General features: G+C 44.3%; 2 protein-coding genes across 8 annotated transcripts in view; one reads left to right on the top strand and one right to left on the bottom strand.

Annotated features, from left to right (window-relative positions):
* Nucleotides 1–478: 478 nt before the first annotated feature.
* Nucleotides 479–2433, bottom strand: LOC110497369 (U6 snRNA-associated Sm-like protein LSm6). Of its 4 annotated transcripts, none has more exons than XM_021573440.3 (4): nucleotides 2343–2433; nucleotides 1805–1906; nucleotides 1223–1336; nucleotides 479–684 (listed from the first exon to the last, which is right to left on the bottom strand). In XM_021573440.3, the coding sequence occupies exons 2-4, from the start codon at nucleotides 1896–1898 to the stop codon at nucleotides 650–652; spliced, it is 243 nt and encodes an 80-aa protein (XP_021429115.1). In that variant the 5' UTR covers nucleotides 1899–1906; nucleotides 2343–2433; the 3' UTR covers nucleotides 479–649. The 4 variants fall into 4 exon arrangements, with proteins under 4 accessions (XP_021429115.1, XP_021429116.1, XP_090066550.1 ...); XM_021573441.3 differs by having other exon boundaries at nucleotides 2289–2374; XM_090210424.1 differs by having other exon boundaries at nucleotides 2311–2353.
* Nucleotides 2434–15464: 13031 nt separating this feature from the next.
* LOC110497368 (zinc finger protein 827) overlaps nucleotides 15465–27353 on the top strand; it is a 98242-nt gene continuing 86353 nt past the window's right edge. For 2 of the 4 annotated variants that reach the window (XM_036954282.2, XM_036954285.2), the window contains exon 1: nucleotides 15465–15845. In XM_036954282.2, coding sequence (XP_036810177.2) covers nucleotides 15803–15845 — 43 coding nt within the window. In that variant the 5' untranslated portion in view covers nucleotides 15465–15802. The remainder of the gene's footprint in view (nucleotides 15846–27353) is intronic. The other 2 variants (XM_036954283.2, XM_090210423.1) reach the window with 1 other exon arrangement.

Raw genomic sequence — 27353 nt, 5'->3', positions numbered from 1 at the left:
GTATCCTGTATAATCTGTCTCATAACATTGGAGAATGAGACATAAGTTATATTGTGAATGAATGCCTTGCCGTATCGTATGCCCAGTGCTTTATGGCCTCTATGTTATTGGAAGCTGGCAGGGCTCAAGAGGACACAGTGATTTACGAGATTGAAGCTGAAATACACTCCATCAGTATGGCTTTAAGCTTCGTCATCATATAGGACTGCCTGGAGAATATTATCTAGAAGAATCACTGCTCATGTTCAACCAGCCTCCACAGGTCAGTAAGGAACCAAAGGAGGAAAGTCTATATTCCTTCAATATAAAATAAAAATACTTCAGTACTCAAGTAGGGGAGTATACAGATGTACTATATACTGATACTTCAATATATGTGCATAATCTTTTACAATTATGTTAGGGTCATCATTAGACAAAAGAAATGCAAGCTTTTGCTCTAAATTTAGGTGGGGAAAAACAGACTCTAGGAACAAAATTAAACTTCCAAAAACATTTATTGGATTGTTCTCCTTTTTACAAAAAACTAAACACTCTTCAGCTCAGAGACATTAAACAATAGGAAAAACAATGTTCTCATATAACATAATCAACTGGAACAACGTCCGGGATAATAAAAATAATTTAGAAAAGGGACAAATCCTCTGCATCACATCTTCCTCTTCTGGGTGCTGATGTATAACACTAAGGAAGGAAATAGGAAATAATTAGTACAGACAAGGTGAAAACTGAAAATGGCATGTAGATACAAAACCAGATAATATTATGCGAGATATCACGCTGACTTTCGTAACTACTAACAGGGTGAAGCGCTGTTGTCACCACCCATGAAGATACTCAGATTTTTTGCGAGTGCAAGGTCTTGTATCGTGCTCATCTTACAATATCTACGGTACATCCTGCTGTCTGTGGCAACGTCATATATCGGAAAGTCTCAGTTAATTACGAGTCATATCTGCCGTGTTCACGTGCTAGTCGGAACTAGGAAACTGACATTTCCGACCTGTTAACTGGTTGAAGTTATACACATGCCGCGTTCAACCAGTTAGCAAGTCGGAAATTTCAGTTTCATAGTTCCGACTAGCACGTGAAATGGGCAATCATCAAAAATAAGTAATTACTAAAATAAATGGGAAGGAGTAATATACCAGTCTCCATAGCTATTCAATATCATGTTGACTTCTACACAAGTGCCACCAGTGTCTGGTTCTGGAGCTCTTACCATTGTTTCCTCTCAGGAAGGCATCACCATACTTGTTCTTCAGCTGGCCATTGACATACTCCTCTGTCTGCTCCACTGCAATGTTCATATAGCCATCCAGACAGGCTAGGACACCTATAGAAAAGGCACAAACTAATGTCAATGGCACAGACAGGCACAGTCTATGGGCAATCTCTAAACATCAGATCAGGCATAGAAGTCAAATGCATTCTGTGTGGAGTAAGGATAGCACCAATAGTACTGTAACACAAACAAACTTTTACATTTGCTGCTACTCTTGTTTACTTGACTCTTAATATCGATCTTGATGCCTAGTCACTTTACCGCCTTCATGTACATATCTACCTCAAATACCTCATACCTCTGCACATTGTTCTGGTACTCCCTGCATGTAGTGTTATTCTTGTATTATTTAATTCTGCATTGTTGGGAAGGGCTCCTAAGCAAGAGTTTCACGGTAAAGTCTACACCAATTGTATTTGGCACATGTCACAAATAAAATTCAGTTCTTGGTTAACAGGCAGTCTAGAAATATCACATACTGGCCAACTAGGTGATGACTTATAAAAGGTGCAGTGTTACCTCTGTAATCCACTCCAGAGTTGAGCTTGACCACAACTGGTCTGCCAATGATCTGCTTCAGAAAGTCACTGGGGGTCTGCTTTCTGAGACTCATGATTCTGTCTGGAAGAGGAACATAGAGGAACAATAACTATGTATCATTTTGTATGATTCAAAATACATAGGAAACGTTGCATCAGATCTGTATCCTACTAACATGGAGAAGATGCTAAATAGCTGTATTAGCAGGATGCACATGATGAGAAATGCATATTTGCCAATGTAGGAGGCTAACTAGCTTGCTAATGAACAGGTAGCTAGCTAGTTAGCTTATCAGCAAAACACAGAAATGACTGCGCTAGCTGGGCTAATGTGGCTAACAGGCCTAGCTATTAGTTAGCCTGCTGAAAAGCCACATTGAATCAGTCTTCATAGACAAAAATGCATACGCTAGTAGCATAAGATTTCACGGTACTGAAAATAAAATTACGTATCGAATCGTTACTTAGTTATGTTAAGGCATCTACCGCATTAGCTTGTTAGCAATCTAGCTACCCACCTGTACTTCACGTTCGTAGCTAGAATAATTTATGTTGTGTTTTGGCCAATCAGCTACTTTCGGCTCTGGTGTACGGTATCCAATAATGGACAAACATCTATCTTCAAAACCGCGTTTTGGATTTCTCACTACTACTTCAGGGTATATTTAAAATATTTTTTGAAAACTCTCAGAAAACAATTAAATGAATAGGTGGATATTTTATTACATGTATGAGTGAGATAATGTGAAAGCTTTTATTAATTTGCATGCATTAAACAGTCTACTAGGTCTTCTGTCTAATCTGCATATCAGCAATAAATGATTTCGAAATACAGGCTTAAAGTTTTTTTTTACTGTCATTTGAACCACTTAATGGAGACAGCACTATTATGTAGATACATTATATATAGTCGAAATACCTGTATTTGCATTGCATTACCTTGTAAAACTATTCCCCGTGATAATGACCGACTGACATGCCGGGCATTATGCTTTCATTGCCACTTATAACCACTTCATTAAAAATGCATGAGCATATTAGCTGCAACCACTAACCACTATTTGATTCCTACACATCCATTTTATCTCACCATCACCAATAGAATCATGCTCATCATAGGATGGTGCAATACACTCAGAATTGCTCTATTGGAAGTGGAGGATTCCCATTCTGTTGATAATGTTTTCAGATCCCTGTGATTTTTTTCCTGTATAAGGTACATTATCACTCACCAAGATAAAGTATGTCATCTGATAACCCAGAGATGCTGGGGTGTGAGTCGTGACCCAAAAACAACACAGGTTTGGAGGTATATGAGAAATGAGTTTGGGAGAAGAAGAAGAAGGATGGGGGTATATGGTGGGGAAAGGAGGAGGAGGAGAGAGTGTTGGGCTGTGTGTGTGTGTGTGTGTGTGTGTGTGTGTGTATGAATTGGGAGAGAGGCAGAGAAAAATGTACAGATGAGAGAGCATGGACTGTATGTGTGTATGTGCGTGTGTGTGTGTGTGTGTGTGTGTGTGTATGTGTATGTGCTTGTGTATTGGGAGAGAGGCAGAGGAGAGAGCATGGGCTGTGTGTGTGTGTGTGTGTTGGGAGAGAGGCAGAGGAGAGAGCATGGGCTGTGTGTGTGTGTGTGTATTGGGAGAGATGCAGAGGAGAGAGCATGGGCTGTGTGTGTTTGGAGGGAGGGAGGAAGAGAGAAGAATGAAGCAGTGAGAGGAGGAATCATAAAGTACATGTAGCTTGGTCTAGACAGGTTTCTTGTTAGCGGGGCATGGCTAGCCCTGCGGAGGCTAGAGGTTAATTTGGTATCTGCTGCTGTGTTAAACTGAGGTCAGTGCTACAAGTCCTTAAATCATAAACAAGAGTAGTTAAGAGTCTTGTATACACCTAGGCACAGGTTAATGAATATTCAATTAGCTGGTTTCTTCCTTCCCCCTGTTGCCGTCTTCGGGAATCGGGCGCTAGTGTGTAAATAGGATTTTACCAGGGAAAAATACATCTGATGTCCCTTTGGTAGGCACCAAAGACAATGACGTCCTATGTCTTTGGACAAATTCTACAGTATAGTAGAGAGCACCTTTAATTTGAATTGAATTTATAGTTATGAATGTTATGTCATGGCTCCCGTGTGGCTCAGTTGATAGAGCATGGCGCTTGCAATGCCAGGGTTGTGGGTTTGATTCCCACAGGGGACCAGTATGTAAATGTATGCATTCACTACTGTAAGTTGTTTTGAACGTAAAACTTAAATGTACTGTTGTTTCCCTCTCATTGTATTGGCACACATTCTTAACTATAATGGCTTGGAGCCATGAATTCAGCTTGTAAAGTCATACTGAATTTAAATACATGGTCAACGGCCATGTAGAAACACACGGGTCACGTCGTCTTCTCCATCATCATTGTATCTTGGTGGGGGATTTTCTAATATCACCTCCGGTGTGAACCCAACCTGACCGTACGCCCCTCTGCCTTTGTGCGGAAAATCATACCCTTAGAATGACATGTCAGAGAGGTATCATCAGAAAAGGCATCCAAGCTTTATATATATATTTTAGCTATGTATTCATTCCAACTCTGTGCAGAATTCATACAGAAGGGAATGCTATCTGCCGAAAGGAAGAAGCCAAGACAGATTCACATTCATTACAGTGACTTACCGTGACCCATGCTCCCTCCACATGGTGTATCAGAAGCTTAACCGATCACACTGACCATTACGGGGGATATTGAAAGTTGAAAATGGCAACCTCTAATATAATAACTATGTGCTGTGGCCAGATGTGGCTTCTCTTTGCTCTGTCTGACCAGCCTAGTATCTATAACAACAGAGGTCGGCTCAAATGGACAGCCAGCGAGAGCAACAGTCGATTCTCAGACAAATCCCTCCCTCTCAACCTAGAGACCCCTAACCCCTAGAGGAAGGGCCACGAAATGGAAAGATTATGGTGGTGAGAGATGCTGTTGTTGCTTAGGGGTTGGAGGGATGGAGAGAGAGAGGGGAAGTAGGGAGAGGTTGAAGGTGAGAGGAGGTGGGGGCGGCCCTCCATCCTTCCATCCCTCTAGTGTCCGCAGGCAGGATGGATGGAGGGCGGAGGAAAGGAGGGGGGTTGGGTGCAGAGCGTCTAGACTGAGTTGACCCTCCGAGGCCAGGTTTTCTCTCCAGGTCAGGCTGGATATGGAGGGGGATAATGGAAAACCTCGAGGGAGTTTTCAACTGAAAAACAGATTGCCTGCTGGCGTGGTCTTGTTCTATCCCAATACTAATCCCTTACTGTATAGAGGTAATCGCTTGGAAGTGATGGGCAACGGTCCTCCTTGATCAGAAAAGGACCATGGAAACCACAGCTGCCACCTTCACTACATTCCCAGATACCTGGATGTCTTTAGTCTGGTGCTGGGATGGTGTGATGTTATGAAGGCCAGTTCCATTCACTGGTGGTGCTCTTATGAATTTATCCCAGGTTTGCCTGTCGCTCCACACTAGGAGATATAACAATAACTGTCATCCACCAAGGCTACTGTGGTGGACAGGTCACTGCTTCAGTTCAGATGCAGCACCTTTGATATAGAAATACATTGCCAAGTGTAAACAGGTGGATAAAATATTAAAGTATTCCTAGAATGCATTTACAAGCCCCTGCCAGATATACAATACTAGATTTACCTGCAGAAACACAATGTGCATAATATGCATACTTCAATGCTTTTGAGGTTTATTCCTCCTTATTATTTCCAGTCCAATGATACATCCGACTGACTTTCTCTTAATGAGTCAGCGTTGAGCATTGACAGCGGTGTGCTGGCCCCCAAGGCCCTCCGGTGAGCCGGGCACGGTGCGAGGCGGGGGAGGTGGAGTGTAGTCACTCCCTGTAATTTGGGAGGAAATCCACCGAGACGTTCTGAGAGAGAGAGAGAGAGAGAGATGAAAGCCTCTTCTCTTTTTCCACAGCTACCAAGCTCCACCCGCCGACAGCCGTACAGCTGACTGAAATAGAGGCTAACAGAACCCAGCCTGCCTGGTTGGTATCCCCCAAGGGTTAGTGCTTGGACCGGCTCAAATCAGCCTAGCCCTGGAGGCATGTTATCTCCCTCAGGAGCAGTGGGACCACAGACAGCCAGACAGTCAGTCTTCCCCCACCCTCCACTGCATAGCAGCCCAGGAGAGGGCCAGCCAACACGGGGCTGGATCCCTTGGGATCCCCCTCTTAGTGGGAGAGTGCTTGCTGGAGCTTTACTCCGAGTGTCTGATTCAGTCTGACGCCCTCCCATGTTTCTTATTTTACTCTGGCTATGACGTTGATCTCTCCATTTGTGGCATCTTCTGAAGTGGTGGGAAATGAATGGAAGCTGCTGCTGTAGTTCTGTACCAAATCAAGTGTTACTACAACACAAAGCCAATCACTATGATAAAGAACGATGGTGCTGCCTTATCTTTTAGTAATAATACTATGCTTCCAAGGACAATAATTGACACCAAGGGTTCCCCTATTTTACTTTTTTTTTTAAATAAGGTAACAATCAAGCAACAATTATGTAATAATCCACAATATATTTAAGATCTCATATTGAAAACGACAGTATGAGATTTACAGTATCAATCAATCAAATTCATTTATATAACCCTATTTCCATCAGCAGATGTCCCAAAGTACACAGAAACCCAGCCTAAAACCACAAAGAGCAAGCAATGCAGATGTAGAAGCACAGTGGCTAGGAAAAACTCCCTATCATCACATGATCAGGTTGCCCATTTGACTAGAATGTGAGCTAGTCGCCAGCCATGCAGCCGAAGTGTTGAAGACAGAGAGTGGTTGTGCTTTTGTCAGACCATCGCTAGACGGAGGGATGGTGAATGGATTGATGGTGCTTATACAAGGAGCCACTCCATCGGCAGGCCATAAATATGCATCGTGACATTTGGAACAAAGCCTTCTCGTCCTGCTTTCATTATGAGCCCCTCTGCCTAGCTGCATCCCGTAACATATCGCCATACTGTCACACCTTGTGTTTCATTGCCTATCTCTCTGTTCATCACCCTGGCTGAGTTACCTCTAGATGTTGGCAGGTGACATGAAGATGGTGGAGTCGCCCAATGCTCTGTGAATGAATGGACAATTGATAGAGGTTGTACACTGTGTTTTGTTTTCCTCTCGATGTGGTGACGACATGCGATGCAAACACGCTCGTTACTGATTCTGAATTTACCTAAGAGTGGCATTTCGGGATCAAAAGAGGCTCTGTACATATCAGAGTATGTATTTGCGGTTGGTTTACTGTATAGTTCATGGGATCAACACAGTGTAGTCAGATAGAGGAACCAAAGTTAACAGCTCCCTGCACCGACAGTATGGCCTTTTTCTCCAAACACCTCATTGCTTTAGAAAGGAATAAATATCCAAGACAGTCAGCCAGGAGCTGTTCCTTTCAAATCCCACACACACACACTCTCTCTTTTGCTCTCTCTCTCTCTCTCTCGCACTTGTCTCTCTGTCTCGCCCCCTCCTCTCTTTCTTTCTTTCTTTCTATAGCTCTCTCTTTCTCTCTTTCTCCTCCCCCCTCGCTCTCTCTCATCCTCCTCTCTTTTTCGCTCTCATCCTCCTCTCTTTCTCCATCTTATCTCTCTCCCCCTCTCTTTCTCCATCTTATCTCTCTCCCACTCTCTTTTTCTTACTCTTTCTCTCTCTCGGTTGCCATTTGACCAGGAGTGCTTCCTGCCACAGAGGACCTGTGACTCAACAGACAGTACAGCAACATTCTCCACTCACCCTCATGAATATGCACGGATTTAAAACAGGAGCACTGACTATGTGGTACTGTGGCGGTTCTGGATTGATTCCCAAGTCGCCATATCGACCAAAAAAAAGAAGAGAGACTGTAACGAAATATCTCGACGGTGTGGGGGGAAATGTTTAACACTAATTTCTTTATCCCTTTCACAGGAGTACCATGTTACAAGAGAAGTCCTCGCGGCGGGCCAGCGTGCCCCGATAAATCTCAGCTGTCAGCTGGCAAGTGCCCAAGACACCGAGACGTTCTTTTTCAGAACGTGCCAATCACAGAAGAGCTAGGACTCTAGAACCCCACCACGAGAGCCAATGCTTCACCGTTAGGGGGGGGGTTCTAGTGTCCACACAAACCCCTCTGATGACCCAATCCTCCCGACCTGGCGGTTAACCTCCACCCGGCTCAGCCGGCGTGACACCGACAGAGTGCGTGTCCCCCAGAGAGGAACCTGGGAGAAGAGACATACGACACAGTGTCAGCTGGTCTTCTGCTCAGGACCGCCGTGTGAGAATGGATTTGAAAATGAGACCGGATTTATGATGTCGTTCATCAGAATGAGAGTTAAGAATTCTTCTAGTCTTCACATAGATAAATGGCCAGGTGGCTGGAGCTGCTGAGTGGGAGAGAATATGGTGTTTGTGTGAAGATGCAACAGCACTCTCTCTAAATAGAATACTTTGCCACACTTGGTTTTTGTTCACTCTATTTAAAAGGTAGGGGGGTGAGCGCACAACCACTTGTTTCTCAGAATGAGTCATGAATGGATCGGTCATTTGCCAAGCACACACACACACACACACACTGAGTGGAAAAAACTTTAGGAACACCTGCTCTTCCATGACACAGACTGACCAGGTGAAAGCTATGATCCCTTATTGATGTCACTTGTTAAATCCACTTCAATCAGTGTTAAAAAAATAAACAATAGTGCCGGCTATTTTGTTTAATATAAGCCATTTTAAATGGTTTATATTTTTAATTTTGATACTTAATTTTCATTTGATCAATTCCATTTACTTTTGATACTTAAGTATATTTAAAACCAAATACTTTTAAACTTTTACTCAAGTAGTATTTTACTGGGTGACTTTCACTTTTACTTGATTCATTTTCTATTAAGGTATCTTTACTTTTTTCAAGTATGACAATTCAGTGCTTTTACCACCACTGCCTGTACTGTATGAGCACGCAACCACACTTGTATAAGAATGCGCACACACACACACACACACACACACACACACACACACACACACACACACGCCTCAGGTCTTTCTTTTGAATGCAATATACCAGATTAATATCTAATTTATGTGGCAGTATTTAATCAAATAAAGCTAATCAAAAGATGCCGATCCCTCCTCGTCCATTTCACAACATTACTTTCCCATAATCCTTCCCTTTGTCTGCCTCTGAAATGGCACCCTAATCATTATATAGTGCACTGCTTTTGGTCAAAGGTAGTGCACCATATAGGGAACAGGGTGCCATTTTGGTGCAGGCTATGCCTTTTACAGTGTAATTTACCTAGCCCTGACAGCCAACCACCATACTGTCATTTTGACGAAGGCAGTCACCAACACTACCTATTTAAATGGTTCACATTACCACATGACAATTGGCATGATCGTATAATAACGGATGTGTGCCAATGCCAAGTAGAGCTGGCTGGTAATGGGGCTCTAGCTTGGCCGCTTTTAATATTTGAATGTGTTTTCATTACAACAGCATGGAGCAGATAGCCTTTCTGACGTCCAGGCAATTGTCTGCAAATGAATGAGATTACATGACAAGCAGTGAATGACAGAGAGAGCAGCTACCTAGGCAGCAAGCGGCTGCCAAGTGCCAACCCCCGCTAGTTATCTGATGGTAGCCTAGCAACAGATCCCTGACCTGACTTTGACCTCCACCCGATAAGGTCAACACCTGAAGACAACGTCATTGGACGACTGGCTGGGGAGGTGGGAGGAGCCTGGGAGGAGTGTAGGTGGGCTGAGACAAAGGAACCACAGAGAGAACAAACGCAGACTCCCTGTGAGTGAGAGTGATCACGCTCCTCACAGACAAAAACATGTCGGTGGCACATCTCGCCTCCACTACCAGTGTTTTGTTACCCGAGTGTGTGTTATTTATCTTTGCCAGTGGAAGGTCAACATGAAAATAGTCAAATGTAAATACGAGTTAGAGCGCTTTCACACCACGATCCAGCTAATTCGCATTCATTTTCCTTGCACTGCTATTTATATTTAATATACAGTCGCTGGTTACACTTACGTTTCTAATTCACAGGTCTCCAGTTTCACACAGGTCACATGATTTTCCTAAATATATTTTTATTCAGAATATTTTTTTTATGGAGCACACACACACACACACACACAGTCAGTCAGTTCAACAGCAGCGGCACGGAAGTTAATCCAAATTGCGATAGTGGCAATATCCTATTAGGAGCATGGCAATAAAATCAAGCTGGGACTGGGAACACATTAGAGTTATCAGAACATGTTCAGCGCGCCTCATTTACACAATGAACTGGCAGTAATCAGGGGCCTCTCTTCCCCTGACATACAGTACAGTAGGTACACACACACACACACACACACACACACACACACACACAACGAGACACATATCATACACTCAAACAACGGCATACAAATAAACACCAGTGTAGCACGTTTTATGACACACACACACTGCATCCAACATTATCATTGTAACGTTATACAAAGATACAGGATATCATACAAGGATATACACACACACAATGAATTGAACCGAAATTAAAATCATCCCACGGGTGTTACCGTAGTAGGCCATATACAGTACAGTACAGTATACATGTTGAGTAACCTTCTAGGGATGACCCTTCAACTAGTCAGGACTGCCCCAGAGGCTAAAATAACTCTCTGAGTTGAAGGACCCACACTTGCCCTCCCCCCACCCTGCCCCTTAGGGCCTTAGCAAGACCTCTCCCCCAGTTCACCAGGGGCAACCTAGACTCCTCCTTTGTGTGTGTGTGTGTCTGCAGTATGGTGACTGTCTCCCTACTACAGGGGAAGTGTTGAAGGTCATAGGGCAGAAAATAGGCCACCTGCCTCTGTCACACAGTCGCAGAGAGAGAGAAAGTGTGCCTGTGTGTGTGTTTTGTAGGAGTGAGTGAAGCTACAGTATTAGACTGAACCAAAGCATGGTGGGTGTGGTGTTATGTAAGGCTCTGTTCCAAATGGCACCCTATTCCCTATATAGAGCACTACTTTTGACCAGGGCCCATAGTGTTCTGGTCAAATGTAGTGCATTGTGTAAAGAAATTAGTTGCCATTTGGGATGTGTCCTAAGTCATGTCCTCTCTCCAGTGATATTTGGTCAGGGGAGGACAAGGCGAGGCGACAACGGCCCCTCTCTACGCCCAAACGTCCCCACCGGGGGTGAGAGCTCGGAAGGCCAGAGGGCAAGAGAGGGAGCGAGGCCACCTGCTTCTGTCAAACTGTCAGGCCAGCTAGCGAAGGGTGTGTGTGTCTGTGTGTGTGTGTGTCCAGCGTCAGGCCAGGTGAAGGGAAGGGGGGGACAGGAGGGAGCAAGAGGGCAGCATGTGTGTGTGTGTGTCTGTGTGTGTTTGAAGGACAATGTGTGTGTGTGATTTGGTTTTACTATCCTTTTACTAGAAGGACCAGAAGTCCTCACAAGGATAGTAAAACAAGGAAAAAGTGGGGATTTTTTTTAGGTTGGGGTGTTAGGTTTAGGGTTACAATTACGGTTAGGGTTGCAATTAGGGTTAGAGGTTAGGTTTAGGGTTTTGGGGTTAAGGTTAGGGTTAGGGTTAGGGAAAATAGGATTTTGAATGGGAATCAATTGTTTGGTCCCCACAAGTATAGTAAAACAAACGTGTGTGTGTGTGTGTGGGGGGGGGGGGGGGGGGGGGGGTTAGGGTTAGATGAGGTGTATGGAGTAGTTGGGGTGTATGGAGTAGTTGGACTGTATGGTGTATGGAGTAGTTGGGATGTGTGGAGTAGTTGGGGTATATGAAGTAGTTGGGGGTGAATGGAGCAGTTCGGGGTGTATGGAGCAGTTGGGGTGTATGGAGCAGTTGGGGTGTATGGAGCAGTTGGGGTGTATGGGGTAGTTGGGGTGTATGGAGCAGTTGGGGTGTATGGAGCAGTTGGGATGTATGGAGTAGTTGGAGTGTATGGTGTAGTTGGGGTGTATGGAGTAGTTGAGGTGTATGGAGTAGTAGTTGGGGTGAGCAGGAGGGGAGGGGTGTGTGAGCTACCAGCTCTCACAGTCTCATGCCAGAATTAGACGTTCATCCATGTTTCTCAAACCAAAAATGTGGAAGTTGTTCAAACAAATGTAAGTTTAGGCACTAACTCCAAATGGTTAAGGTAAGGGTTAAGGTTTGGGATAGGCTTAAAACAAAAAATTCTAAAACAATTTTCTATTGTTGGATTTGAACATGCCTTCCTTTGGATGCTTACGCCCATCCTCCATCCCTGTCCGCAACGCCCTAGCAAAACCAAAACCTATGTGAAGGTAACAGTGCTCATTGTTGCCCCTAGTGGCCGGTTTGGTGTAAGGGGTGTGTGTCTGTGTGTGTAGTTGGTGTGTGTCGGGGGGACAGGTGACATATAAAGGAAAACCCTGGCACCAGCCACCTTGTGAGGATTTATCAGCCTGCGACAGTCGCGGCTGGACAGGGGACAGATGTTGCGGTTTACCCCAAGGCTAGGCTACATCCAGCTAGTGTTAGCCTAGCGCTATAGCTAACCTAGACTAGGCCACATGGGACAGTACGAATAGAGATGGAGAGAGAGCAGAAAGTGGAGAAGCCAGGCTCATGCACCCTGAGACAGAAACTCCTCTTTATCCACCTCCCCCATCCTCCGCTGAAGCACCTGAAATTCCCATTTCGCTAACTGCCACGTCGCTGCAGGGAAGCATTTTAATAAGTCGTATTAATGCCAACTGACAAAATTAGCTGTTTTTAAAAGCAGCGGAACACCGGCAGTTATCAGTAAAGCTAAAGGAAATATAATTAGCTAAGGGGATTTTATTTCCTACAAACTGTGCTACTTATATTATATATTATGATATATTATTGTATAGGAGGAAGGATATTAGCTGTGACAGGTGTGATGAGGCCTCCCTGGTCGAGTTGTATTGAGTTTAGGCACCATTTAATATTTATGTATGTAAATTCATGGGCAGTACTGACTGCGGCCTAGGTGTGGCAAATGTGTTTTGTGCACATCAATAGATTCCCAAGTAATTAGAAAAGTGATTGTGAATAACACTTACACTAATAACGTTTGAAATCCACTTTTGATTGATTCACTTTCCCTACTCTGTGGTTTTTCTAACTTGGAAATTTGACATAGATTGCGGAACCGTTGATAGAGCACGATGTCAGAGCTTTGACCTTTGGGTGCAACCCTGAGTGAGGTCATGCTGGCGTTGCCATGGCTACTATCAGCGGATTGTCAAGTTGCCAGCATTACCTCAGCGGCCTGGCATTGTTGGGGTCAGAGAACAGACTGTGACCTCGCCATGGTGACCAACCTAGACTCAGAGAACAAAAACAGGACTGCGGCCCGCCACACTCTCTCTCTTCCTCTCCGTATCTCTCTTTCTCTCTCCATGAGTTGACATAGTTTATTGCGTCAAATGATCATTGTCAAAGAAGGCTTAGTTTCACTTGTTCATCAGGAGTATCATCTGTAAACTTTGTCATCACAACTTTCACAGATGTCTAACAGATTGCTCGCTAAGATATAGGCTAAAGGCTACTAAAGTATACTTCATGTTTTATGGTGTACATATAAAGTATGTTTTGATGTTTTAATATGTAATTACATGCAGTATATTCTCAACAGCAGGAAAATAAACGATCTGGCTTCAGACTGACTGTACAGTATGTAAATATAGAGAATGAATAGGATGGAAGCAACAGTGAACATTTAACCCCTCGTTTCCAACTATGCTGTGACCATGCTGGTCGTGGGTGGAGGGAGGGGTGGGCAGTCAACACCTGGTCCTCTGTTATGAGTGCTCAGTTGCTGGTGCAGGTGAAGCACACACCCCAGCTGTCCACACACACACACACATATTCACACATGCCTGCGCCTGTACTGGTGTCAGACACCCTATGGTTTAGTCCCTTTCAACACAACACAGGAGTGGAGAGGCTGGAGGTACACCAGAGTTCAACCTACTGCCATGCACATGCACTATGTACTGTGAATTCTCACTAACCTTGGATTTCCTCAACAGAACCTTTATACAATAACACACGTTTCCTTATGTGACGTTCAGCCTATACATACACTGCATGGCAGGTAGCCTAGCAGTTAGAGCGTTTGAGCTGGTAACGGAAAGGTCGCTGGTTTGAATACCCGAGGTGAAAAGGTGAAAAATCTGCCGATGTGCCCTTGAGCAAGGCACTTAACCCTAATTTGCTTCAGGTGTGACTGTACAACCAAGGCTGACCCTGTAAAACAACACATTTCACTGCACTTATCCGGTGTATTTGACACTAAAAAATGTTTTTACAAAATAAAAATTCACAATAGAATATACTCATTCCTTAGGCCTCTTTCTTGTACTTCTAATGTGGTCATATGACTCACATGTGTTCTCTACATATGTCTACTGATTACTGTTACTTGACTAGGACTTGTCCAGCTTCTCTCTGGACCTTTATGATAGATAATAGACATTTTAATCATGTTATGCTCTTTCCTAATTAGAAAAATGCAAAGTGGCCGTGTCACCTGTGGACATGATACAGGCAGTCCAGCCAGGAGGGCTAATTTGGGCTTCTGCTAATTGCCACGGTAACGAGCCTCCTGCGCCTCTCATAATCTGCATCTCAAATGGCACGCTGTTTCCCTATAGAGTGCACTACTTTTTGACCAGAGCCATATGAGCCCTATTGGCTCTGGTCAAAAGTAGTGCACTCTATAGGGAATAGGGTGCCATTTAGGACTATTCTCTCAGAGGGAGGAGGTGGCAAGGGATGGAGGGATGGCAGGATGGAGGGATGAAGACACAGCTCTCCTCACACACTGAGAGGTGTGAAAGAATGTGCCGGGCCAAGTGAACACAGCCTGCAGGAGCCCAGCAGCAGGAAGAGAGACGGGACAGGCTGCGCTGTGAAAAACTCAACCCAACGCCACCACCGCGAGGGAGAGGAATGGAGATTTCCATTTTTAACATTGTTATTAAATGTATATGATATGACCCAACGTGGAAATGCAACAAGTGAAGGGTAAAACATGTAGTAATTTAGATGATTTACAGAGGGATAAGTTGGGGGTGAACTACGTGGAAATGCAATAAAGTGTTGTTTTCTACTTTTTTTTCCCCACAGAGGAGAGTTACACTATTGTTGAGACCAATATCACAGCAGTTACTTACAGTTCATGTGACATACGGCATTGAAAAAAATAAAAACAATAGCAAGAAATGAAATGTGTGCATCTGTAGCCTAATGATTATGGGGGTTATGCAAGTGTGAAAGTGAAAGGGTTCATTTCAAATGTATGTTTCATGCAAATTAATCATAATTGTCTATTTGGGGAAACTGGGGATTTCCATTGGGCTTCTGAATTACTATTCAATCCATAATTTCATCAATTCACGAAATGTACATTTCACATTTTGAAAATATATTTATAATGTATGTGTAATATAAATAAAAAAGTAAATACAATCAATATGAAAAATACTGTACTGATACTGTATTTCAGTATATTTGCCTTATTTATTATTTATAGAAGTTATCAAATATATTAAAAAAAATATGTAAGGGTTTTGCACTCCGCAATATTAATAAGCTTGGGGGCACCTTGTCCGTTTCTACGCTGCTATCGCGGGCGAGCTCCTCTAGAGCGTGTGTGCGAGCGTGTGTGTGTCTGCTCTACTGTTGCTGCCCTTTGATCCCGGCATTAGTGTTAGTTAGGGGCTCGGAGACACACTTACACAGAGAGCAGCCATAGTCAAGACACGGCAACAACAACAGCACAGAACCCTCCTCCTCCTGTGGTCCTATACCCAACAATACACTTTAAACCGCGAGGACAAGACAGGTATACAGTCCCTGCCATCACTCTCGCCTACAATCTCAATGGGAAAAAACCTTTTTTCTTCTTATCCCTAAAACAAGGAGGAGAATGTGACAAAAAGGGGGAAAATGCCAAGGAGGAAGCAGGAGCAACCCAAACGCCTGCCTTCACGTAAGTCGTTTGCTGGTTTTGTGCAATTTTAATGGGTCTTCGTGTGTTTTGCGCAGTAGTTTAGGGTTAAAGAGGTGAAACAGACAAAGACACGGCGTAGGTTATTTCTCCTTTTTTTAGGTCTGAGCAAGGCAGCCATGTTGTTGGCGATGAGTAACGTTAGCTAGCCAACGAGTGCATGAGCTGTACGTGGCTTTAATCAAGTATAATCGATAAAGGTCCCCTTTCCCCTAAAGGTTGCGGTCAGATAGCTTGTGTATCGGTTGTATATGGTATAATGTCTGAGCGTTTTCGTTTATCTGTCGGTGCGAGCGAGTCTCTTTCGGGGGAGAAAGGGGAGGATCTGAGAATCTGGCCGCAATAAAATGAAGGGTCAGTCGGATCAGACAAGCCAGACTAGGGGCTAACCGTACCTCAGTGTTCCTAGTAATAGCGCTATCTAGCAACGCTTGGTAGCTAACTTCACATTTCGGTTAATATAAACGTCTAACTTTCTCTCTCACCACTCAAAACGGGTGTATTGGTTCCCTCGGTAGGCGCTCGCTCTGTTTTTACGTCGAGTTCTTGAAAGTCTGGAGATGATATTTTTTTTTGAAGCAGAGGCATTTTCTTCCGCCCAGTTCAGCGAGGTTCATGTCTGCATGCAGACTATGTCAAAGCCATGGTCGGTCACCTGAAGTTCAGTTTTTTTCCCTTCCCTTTGCAGCCATTCATTGCAGACAGACTATGATCAATAACGCGGGCTAGAGACGCGAAATGACACTTTCCCCATTTCTCGTTATGTCGTTACTCCGAATGTACATCAGAATGTGCGATTTTGGTATATGCATTGTTCATTTGACCCTGTGTAGCTTGGATGTTAAGATTGTGCTTTTATCAGTCCAATAATGAAAAGCTGCAGTGACACACTTCGACCGCTAGATGATGACTTCTAGGTAGAATGTGTGGATAAAATGATCACATAGGAATTGGCTTAGTGTGGCAATTTCCCCTGCTGTAGTGCAATGTCCTGAGGACCTGCGTAAGAACATGGCTTAATGAGTTATATTGGTATGCAAATGTAATTAATCTCATAAATCAATGATGACTTAATGAATGTACCATAATGACACAGTGTAGTCTTTCTTAAATGTCAAACAATGCAACTGTTCAGGCTATTACTAGCTGTGATCAAAAGGGGATTTGTAAACTTTGTATGAAGTTTACAAAATGTGAAAACAGTGCAGTAAATATCAAATTAGCGTTTGTAGTGCCATAGTGTGAGCTATTTGTGTCCAATCTTTCCACATGTGAGTATTTAGGCTACTACAAACATCCACATATCCAGTCCCAGTCACAAAACATCCCCAAAATAAGACCGTTCTCTCCTCATCCACTGATACAGCGCTCAGGTGTTTAACCCAGAGTTGAACTAGAGAAATTGCGTTGGTTGGCTGGGTGAGAGAGTGATATTTGGACAGTAAGCTCTCACTCACATGTTACTGATGGCGAATGTACGTACCTAGAAACGCCGCTGGAGTGGACGGAGCAGGTCATGCTCTGTAGTGTATAATGACATCAGTGAGGCTGGTGGGAGGAGATATAGGAGGACGGGCTCATTGTAATCGGCTGCAATGGAATAAATAGAATGGTCAACGTGGTTTCCCTCTGTTTGATTCCATTCCAGCCATTACAAATGAACCTGTCCTACTGTAGCTCCTTCCGCTCACCTCCACTAACTGACGCACCATACCCTGGGGCTCCAACTATTTAGTTGTATTATATGGGTTAGGTCACATGTAAAACTAATTTCATGGCGGGCCGAGTGTCTGCGGGTTTTCGCTCCTCCCTTGTACTTGATTAAGGAATTTAGGTCACTGATTAGTAAGGAACTCCCCTCACCTGGTTGTCTAGGTCTTCACTGAAAGGAAAAACCAAAAACCAGCAGACACTAGGCCTTCCATGGAATGAGTTTGACACCCCTGGATTAAGTAATGTTATAGACATGTTACATCATGTAATAGCCTATTGTATGCGTCAATTACAGGATTTCATATAATAACAAAGAGAGCTTTTTCTTTTAAGAAGTTGTGGCCAATTTTTTTACTTCTCCCCCCATTCAATCACAACTGATACAGGACAACGTTTATTTATTCTGTATAGGTTTTCCTCCCACACTGACTGGAAGACAGTGCCACTTCACCTCATTGGCCGACTGTCTGTTTGTTTTCATTGTTCAGCTAACAACACCTACACCGATTGGTCACGTGCCAGGAACAAGCACAATATTGAAGTTCAGATGTCTGCATCTGTACCGATGCCCTCTGGTGAAAAGAGCACGATTACACATTGCCTTTAAACTACTAAAGGTGCTTTATCTTAGCCCAGACACATGCAGGTCTAGATATTTGGGGTTGTGTACTCTGCTTTGTGCTCTGTGCAGGCCAAGCGTCATGCTGTGTATATTAGCATACATGGCATGTGAGAGAGGGTACACACACATACTCACAAGCTGGCCATGGAGGTCACAGTACAGTGCAGCGCCCTCACTCAGACAAGTAAACATGACCTTTGGCGCCACAATGAAAACGGCCACTCTTTATGATTTTGGTACGTGCATGATTATCTATGTTGAATTCTATTGGCCGATTACTTACTGTAAATATTGACGGTAAAATTATCACATGGATAAAGCATAGAGATTTTTACATGTAAAAGTAGTACCTTTTTTAAACGTGTAGATTATGCTGGAGGTCGGTTTTGAAATATTGTCAACGCAAGCAGCATTCTTTCAGGCCCAGAGGTTTCTAGGTCATTGGTCATACTTGTGTTATGTCACCAAATATTACTTCTAAAACCTCTCTCTACTCTTGATAATTTCGCAACCATTCTGAATTAGCTTTAGGCTATAGGGCCTATCTCCTGAATAAATGTTGAAGTAGGCTTAAACTCAAGATATGGATACGAATTGTAAGCTAAAAATAAATGAGAGAGAGATACCCGATCATGAAGGGCAAAAGGTCAGGGGCACTGGGAGAGGGAGACATTTTCTCCTCTCCCTGTCTCCTCCTCTGCTGGTTCCTCAGGTTATCTGCATTTGAAATGGAGGGATTTTAGCCCCTGCCTCTACCTGACCGACCGAGTGCTGGGTGGTTCTGTACCTTACTGTAATGGCGGGTCACTGGCGCCCTTCCACTTTCTATGATTATAATGACCTTGGCGGGGCCGGGGCTTGAAAACATTGGATTAAGGGGAAAGGAAAATGAGGGGAGGTTTCCATTTTGCTCTTGGCATCAAATTTGTGGGGAATTTCTGCCAAGAATCCCCCTCCGCCACTTTCCACCCCCCACCACCCCTCAACTTGACGGGGCGCGGGCTCTCATGGACCGCGGTGTCTGCCGGCTGGAGCTGAAGCGAATAATGATACACAGGCTTTCACTTAGAAATGAATTAAAGGGCAAGGTGGTGGGATGCCTCCTTCAGCATACGCTTACATAGAGGGGAGTTTGAGACCCACCGCGTTCAACACCATTCAGATTCAGTGGGTAGGACTAAAACTGGCCCCATTCAGTCTCTCCGTGACTTGATGGAGAATTGAATGGATAGTAATTGGGAGGCCGCTACAGCGGTTGATCTTAAATGAAAGTTGTTGGGGTAAGTTAACTTTATAATGGGCCTGGTTCCAGAGAAGCTTCTGGGGTTTGATCAATACACATTTAAAATGTGTTGTTGCTTTCTGCATCAAACAGGTAGGCTGGCTGGCAATACCAAGGCCTGCAGGTATTGTCAGGATTCGAATGGGCACCCACTACGGTTGGGCGGTATGCAGATTTTCATACTGTCATACCGTTTCTGTACCAACCGTTACCGAGTCAAAATATATAGGCAGCTTAGGGTAGAGCAAATTAACATTCAATTCTCTAGCAACAGCTCTGGTGGACATTCCTGCAGTCAGCATTCCAATTGCACACTCCCACAAAATGTGAGACATCCGTGGCATTGTGTTGTATGACAAGACTGCACATTGTAAAGTTGTATTTTATTGTCCCCAGCACAAGGTGCACCTGTGTGATGATCATGTTGTTTAACCAGATTTTTGATATGTCAGGTGGATGGATTATCTTGGGAAAGGAGAAATTCTCACTAACAGGGATGTAAACAAATGTGTGCACAACATTTGAGAGAGAAAAGCTTTTTGTGCACATGGAACTTTTCTATGATTTTTATTTCAGCTCATGAACATGGGACCAAAACATTACGCGTTAATATTTTTGTTCAGTGCATATTTAACTTAAACAGTGGCGTAGCATGCATCCCTCAAACATAAAAAAAAAAAAAAAAAAATCATTTTTTTTTTTAAGGTATTGAAAATCATTCAGCGGTATTTAAAAATATCCCGGTGTACGGTATATCGCCCAAGCCTAGCATCCACTGAGAATCCCTCCAATTCATTCAGAATGCTGTTTTGAATCAAGGTTGTCAATGAGGTGACACTTAATTTAATTTCCAATGCCCTGAGTAATTACAAAAACATGTCTGATAAGCAACTCGCGTCACAATAACTTCAGGGGGCTACTTGTGAGTAATTAACTCTGTTTTGGACACACTTTTCATCAAGTGTCAAACTCACTAGAGGTGCTAAGCAGGTAATTTAAGATAGGATTTCTTTATGCCCAACAAAAGGGACTCAGGGAAGCATAATATGCAAATCTCCTAAAGTAATTATTTAGGGATGTCCATTGCCTTCCCCCATAATACTTATTCAGTTAGGCTTAATTAGAGCGTTTTCTTGACAAAGATCCAGGGATGACTTCCACGCCTGATTGTCGGCCATGACACTTGATCTGGTCTCTCTCGAACGACATCTTCAGCGTGCCCTCTTTATTTTACATTGACCTAATTTAACAGAACAAATGAAAGCTCCATGTCCACTAGGAGGCCTAAAAATATATCACAAAGTTACCAGCAATCTGTTTCACACAGTACCTACCTGGTCTCAATCAAACCACCCCCTACTCCTCTGTGTGGAATGGAAGTGCCTTAGCCTTGGTAACGATTTTCTCCATGTTGACAAGCCACAACAGGGAGATGTACAGCTTCGGAGAGCAGCCCTTTGGCTAGGACGTAGCCCCGGCACTGAGTAATACCAATCTCACAGGAGTAGCACAGGCTCTCAGTTGGCCGCAGTTCATAAGGAACTGCGAACAGCTCGCTGGTGCAGCTGGGAAAGACAGAGGGGAAGAGAGAGGGAGAGTACTGGTGGTGGTGGGGAAGCTGCTAAGAGCTCTGGGTGGTTTTCTCTGTTGTACCACACAAAGTGCATCTAGGGCCCTGCAGGACAGGCCTTTAACAGGCGTGAGGGATGTAGAGATATAGAGAACGAGAGAGAGGAGGGAGGTCTGGGGAGCAGGAAGCTCTAGTCGGCCAGTCGTGCCAGACTGCTGCCTCTGCTTCTGAACAGGGATGTGATTTATTATCGAGGCTCATTTCACTCTTAAAAGAGAGATGGAAATGACATCGCAGAGAATTAGAGAGGTCTCCTCAATTGTCTCTGAGAAGAAAGCCATAGCTGTAGGCGTGGGGATATTTCGGAGCATGTGGTACGCGTCTAACTGGTGCGTGAAATCAGAGGAGGGTTTTTGCTTAGGTTGGCATAGATTTGAAATACATGGTAATTTTATGTAGCTCTACTGTCTTGATGTATGTTGTTGTTAGGGGGGCTTAAAATGGCTTTCGTCCAACACGCTGATCTTGCCGCTCTGGCGGAGAGCACTCTAGCACGGCGGAGTGCTAATGTCATGACCTCACTTCCTGTGTGGGTGGAAGAGAGGCCAGGAGGCCCCCACACTTGCCAGGCTCTTGTTAGCCTTTGGCAGCAGCAGCCAGGCAAACTCTGTCCTCTCTGGTCTGGAAGTCAGTACTAGACTTAGGCAGTATCCAGATTTTCATACCATCATACTGGGATTTACGGTATCACGGCATAGCACACAAGGGGGCGCCAGAATGCTCACAGAATTAGTACAAGTAATATCAAAGTCCCATAGATGCTTTTAGCTGAATGCTAAGAAGCGAAAATGGACAAACTAATTACAAAGACTGGCAAATCCAGCTCATGAAGTTATACAAGCACGCTATCAAATGTCATTTTCGTTGAGTGGGTACAAGTGAAACTGAACAAGAGAAATTGTGCAAATGAAAAAGTTGTGATGCATGCTTATTTGAAGGAAGAGCAGCATGTGTACACAAAGCAGAGGGGAGGAGAAAAAAACGCTACTAGGAAGCACAGGGAAAAAATAGCAGCTGAACAGAACTCGCCAAGAAATCTTTGACTTCTCCAACACGGCAGAAAGCCGTTATAAGGTATCTGATGGTAAACATTTGGTAGTGAATTGCATACAAGCGTAACTTCCTCACCTCATGTGCGCCACACAACAGAAACCGTGTCTAGACTTGACAGTTCGTGCAGCTTTAGTATTCTGATCATAGAGTTCTGATCATGGAATTCCGAACACGTCATGCGTCTACACCTACATTTAAATGTGTCCACAGTGTGTCCGGATTCTCTTTTCCCGTGCTATATTCAAATACCAGTATACATTCTACAAATGGTGGAATAGGCTAAATATGATATCGCAACAAATGATGGCAGTAGCTTACTACCGTGGCTAACTAGCCAGCTAACCTCTGTAGCTAGCCAGCAAGCAACGCTAAAGAGATTGCAAACGGGTTAGCATAACTCTAGCCAAACAAAAACATTTTTTCTGAAGATTAGCTGGCTAGCACTTGAGTCCAGCAAACACGTTCCACGCGTTTCCTCCTACATTTATAATGAAAGGGTCCCTCTCGGTCCCAAAACACAAGTTTTCTGGAGACTTGTGGAAGAAGTGCTGATGACATCGCCCGCTGTATGCACTTTCGGTAGCCTGACTGTGTCCAGACCGAGGAGGAATCCACACACAATGCAGCCCTGACCACCTCCTGAAGTAGTCAGACGGATCTGAACACAATCACACCACAAAGCCAGTTTTGTGCATCTAGACCCGTCTATTCAATGCAATTTTCGTATTCTGATCGCAGAAGTCGCATGTAAGTGTCAAGCGTAGACACGACCAGAGACTCGCCGATAGATATCAAACGCTATGGACTCACCAGCTCCCACTTTCTCCCATTGTGCTATTTACAAACACATGACAGGCTGAACTGTTCTGGGGAACTATGGTAAGCTTCATAATGTAAAATAATGGGACAGGTGAAATGAAGAACACAATCTGCTTTTTCTCCTAATGTATTGCACTCCTAACGTATTTGACCGCAGGTATTAACTTAAAAAGTAGCTACAAATATTCACATTTATTTTTAAACTTCAAAGAAGCCATTTTGACGGTATTGAAAAACCATCCCGTGGCTTTTTCCAAATACCCGGGATATAGTATGTAGGTCGACCGATTTAATAGGAATGGCTGATTTTTCAAGATTTCATAACAATCGGAAATCTGTATTTTTGGACACCGAGTTACTTTTTTATTTAATCTTTATTTAACTAGGCAAGTCTGTTAACATGTACTTATTTTCAATGACGGCCTAGGAACGGTGGGTTAACTGCCTCGTTCAGGGGCAGAACGACAGATTTTCACCTTGTCTGCTCGGGGGATCCAATCATGCAACCTTACAGTTAACTAGTCCAACGCTATAACCACCTGCCTCTCGTTGCACTCCACAAGGAGACTGCCTGTTACGCGAATGCAGTAAGCCAAGGTAAGTTGCTAGCTAGCGTTAAACTTATCTTATAAAAAAACAATCCATCAATCATAATCACTATTTAACTACACATGGTTGATGATATTACTATATCTAGCGTGTCCTGCGTTGCATATAATCTGACTGAGCATACAAGTATCTGACTGAGCGGTGGTAGGCAGCAGCAGGCTCGTAAGCATTCATTCAAACAGCACTTTCGTGCGTTTTGCCAGCAGCTCTTCATTGTGCGTCAAGCATTTTGCTGTTTATGACTTCAAGCCTATCAACTCCCGAGATGAGACGGGTATAACCGAGGTGAAATGGCTAGCTAGTTAGCGGGGCGCGCGCTAATAGAGTTTCAAACGTCACTCGCTCTGAGACTTGGAGTGGTTGTTCCCCTTGCTCTGCATGGGTAACGCTGCTTCGAGGGTGGCTGTTGTCGTTGTGTTCCTGGTTCGAGCCCAGGGAGGAGCGAGGAGAGGGACGGAAGCTATACTGTTACACTGGCAATACTGAAGTGCCTATAAGAACATCCAATAGTCAAAGGTTAATGAAATACAAATGGTATAGAGGGAAATAGTCCTATAATTCCTATAATAACTACAACCTAAAACTTCTTACCTGGGAATTTTGAAGGCTCATGTTAAAAGGAACCACCAGCTTTCATATGTTCTCATGTTCTGAGCAAGGAACTTAAACGTTAGCTTTCTTACATGGCACATATTGCACGTTTGCATATTGCATGTTGAAAAATCATATTCGGTCGACCACTAGTATGTATGGTATAATGCCCAAGTCTAGTCACTACCTCCTTCCACAACACTGTACTGTACAGTTGGGTTGAGCAGCGAGTCTGCCACACTAATGCATTTAACTAGCCAGGCTAACAGCTGTGTCTGTCTGCTTTGTGGGGGGTTTTGGTGCCTTGATTGGGGCCGTTTCATTGCCGCGGGGAGATTCAAAGTGCCAGGAATGAACGAGGCAGGACCGAGGCAGTCAGGCCAGGCAGATGCAGAGTAGTGGAACCACACGGTATGTAAGGCTCTCAAGGGAAACAATATATCACATCCAGAGAGAGTGGAAGTGTTTGGCTGTGTTACAACAAAGCACCACTCCAGACCAGATAAGTTAAATTAATTGACGTGAAGTCATCTCTGTGAAAGCCATTGTCAGTGGCGTGTGGGGCGAGTGGAGGTTATTTACGACGCTGAAACGCAGGTGAGTACCTGGCGCTGATGATTCTGTGGCTGCCACGTGCGGAGAATGCCCTTCCATTTGGCACAATGCAGATGATGACTTCACCACGTCTTCTGAGTGAACCGCTGTGACCTTGAGGTAGAGAGGCTCAGGTTCTTTAGCGTTGTCCCATTGTTGTCTGAACGACGGCATTTTGCCGTCTGATTCGTCCTCATCGCGGTAACAAGATGGGTGCATTATTGGACGTCTAGTACTAGACGAGTATCACTCATCATGACGGCTCAGACATGCTAATTAGCCAGATATCTCGTCATCAACAAAATGGAGACACATGCCCCCAAAAAATCTGGAAATCAGGATAGCTTCTAAAAACATTTTGGTGAGTTGATAATGAACAGGGTTTAGTTGGACTGATCTGTATGTGATTGCCTCTTTCCGTTCCTGAATTACCAGTGTGTTCTCAATAGACAAGTCAGTCAGTTGTTAGTTCAGATTGCTAGGGCTGCATCTGCAAATGCCACCCTATTCCCTACATGGGTCCTAGTCTGAGGTAGTGCACTATATAGGGAATAGGGTGCCATTTGGGACACACATAGGTCATTAATCCCTGCACTCTACGGGGAGTGGTCAGCACCAGATCTATTGACACTTCCTACCAGAAGGTTTTCTAGATTAGTGACAAATCCTCCCTGAAAAAAAGAATGCTTAAAAACCTAATTTGGCACGCACAGCCAGACTTTGTGTTCGTCAACTCTGGGCCAAAGGAAGCATCCCAGCAATCCCTCCCTCTTCTTTTTCCTCTCCTTCTGGTCCTTTGGCCAGGAACCGCATCATCCTTTTTTGGCGGAAGTACATTTTGTTGTTCTCATGTAGCATCTCTTGTGAGAGCCAGTGGATTGACCTTGATGACCCTCGCAGTCAGTGATGAGGTCTTCAGAAACAAGGCCGCTCCAACCCACTGTACCCAGAGGGCTTAAGTGATGGTTGTCATAGCGATCGTTATGCCGCAGAGAACGGCCTCTCTCACGGGTGAAAGACAGCGACAAGACTTTGAATGATGCAGCTTTCAGGTCACAACCTGGTTATGACAGATGTGGACGGAACCAGAAAAGGCTGGATGGATATGGATGCAGTGCACACAAGACAAACAACAGACGTACATCAATGTCTGGTCTGTATAGATTTCAGGTCAGGATTTGAGATCGACATTATCTGCCACGCAGGACATGTCTTTTATACCTTGAAAGCGAGAAAAGGCGCGATGGGTCTGTATTCCAAATGGCATCCAATTCCCTTCATAGCCTACGGGCCCTGGCCAAAAGAAGTGCACCATGTAGGGAACAGGGTGTCATTTGAGATGTAGCCTAGGTGTGACGGGGAGCAGCGGCGGGCGAACAATGCCTCTTCATTCCCACTGGCTGCCCTGGCCAGGCATTTAACATGGAGATTGGAAACAGAAACAGCTCCCCCCACCTCTTCCTCCCCTGGACCTGCATGCAAATGAAGGTTAGCCTCTCCTGCTGTGCCACTGCGATTCTTCCCTCTTTTTTTTTTTCTCTCCCTTTCTCTAATGGACGCAAACTGGCTCTGGCTCCCCCCCCTCCGCTATTCCTAGGGAAGAGGAAGAAGGGACCAGGACCAATCCTGATTAGTGTCCCTGTCCTGAGTGACAGGCTAGAATCCAAGCAGGCACTGCCTCAGGCGCATCTGCCAAACTGCTGTCAACCCAATACCACCATGGAAAAAGCCATATTTTTTCGATTCATCCCCCCCCCCCCCAGCTCTCTATCGCTCAACTCTCCACTCCATGCTCACTCGCTCTCTCATACACACAGTCTCTCTCTTATACACACATAGTGCCTCTCTCTCACACTCGGTCTTACACCCACAGTCAGTAACACACACACTATCTCTTTCTCACACACTTTCTCACAACCACCCACCATCTCTCTCTTTCCCTCTCTCTCTCTCTCTCTCTCTCTCTCTGGGGGGTGACTGGCTGCTGTAGTGGGACCGGTCGACCGTGTTCTTGTGCCAGTGGGCTCAGTGTGATTTACGCTGGCTGGCTGGAGGACCGCCCCCTCCCCATTGTGCCCCCCCTGTCTCATACCGTATGGCCCATACACACACTGCGCTCTGCTCTCTCACTCCTCTCTGTGTCTAAGTGGGCAGCCTGCCCCTCAGTGTGTGCCAGAATGTGATGTTAGCGTCATTGCTACTTAGAGTAAGCCCACCTCTTGGTCGTCACTAGCTACTACAGCCACAAAGTCTAATAATGGCTAAACCCTGCCTATTTCTACAATTTATCTTCTTATAATACGATTTGAAACCTAACCTTAACCACACTGCTAACCTTACGCCTAGCCCTAACTTTAAATTCAGATCAAAAAGCTCATGTTTGTTTTCATGAAATTATATAGCCAATTTCGACTTTGTGGCTGTGGTAACTAGTAACAGCCACCTCTTAGTTCTTGACATCAGTCCTCCTGTTGTTTCACCATTAACAGGGCTGTATCTGTTCTGTTCTGGAACAGTGTTGTGTCGTGGCACACATCTACTACAGGAAAGTCTTGACAAATTACCCTCAAAGTCATG

The sequence above is a fragment of the Oncorhynchus mykiss genome, chromosome 19 (assembly GCF_057628025.1).
Source record: "Oncorhynchus mykiss isolate SJ-2025 chromosome 19, ASM5762802v1, whole genome shotgun sequence".
In the NCBI taxonomy this organism is placed as follows: Eukaryota; Metazoa; Chordata; class Actinopteri; order Salmoniformes; family Salmonidae; genus Oncorhynchus; species Oncorhynchus mykiss.
This window is presented reverse-complemented; position numbering and strand designations above follow the sequence as displayed.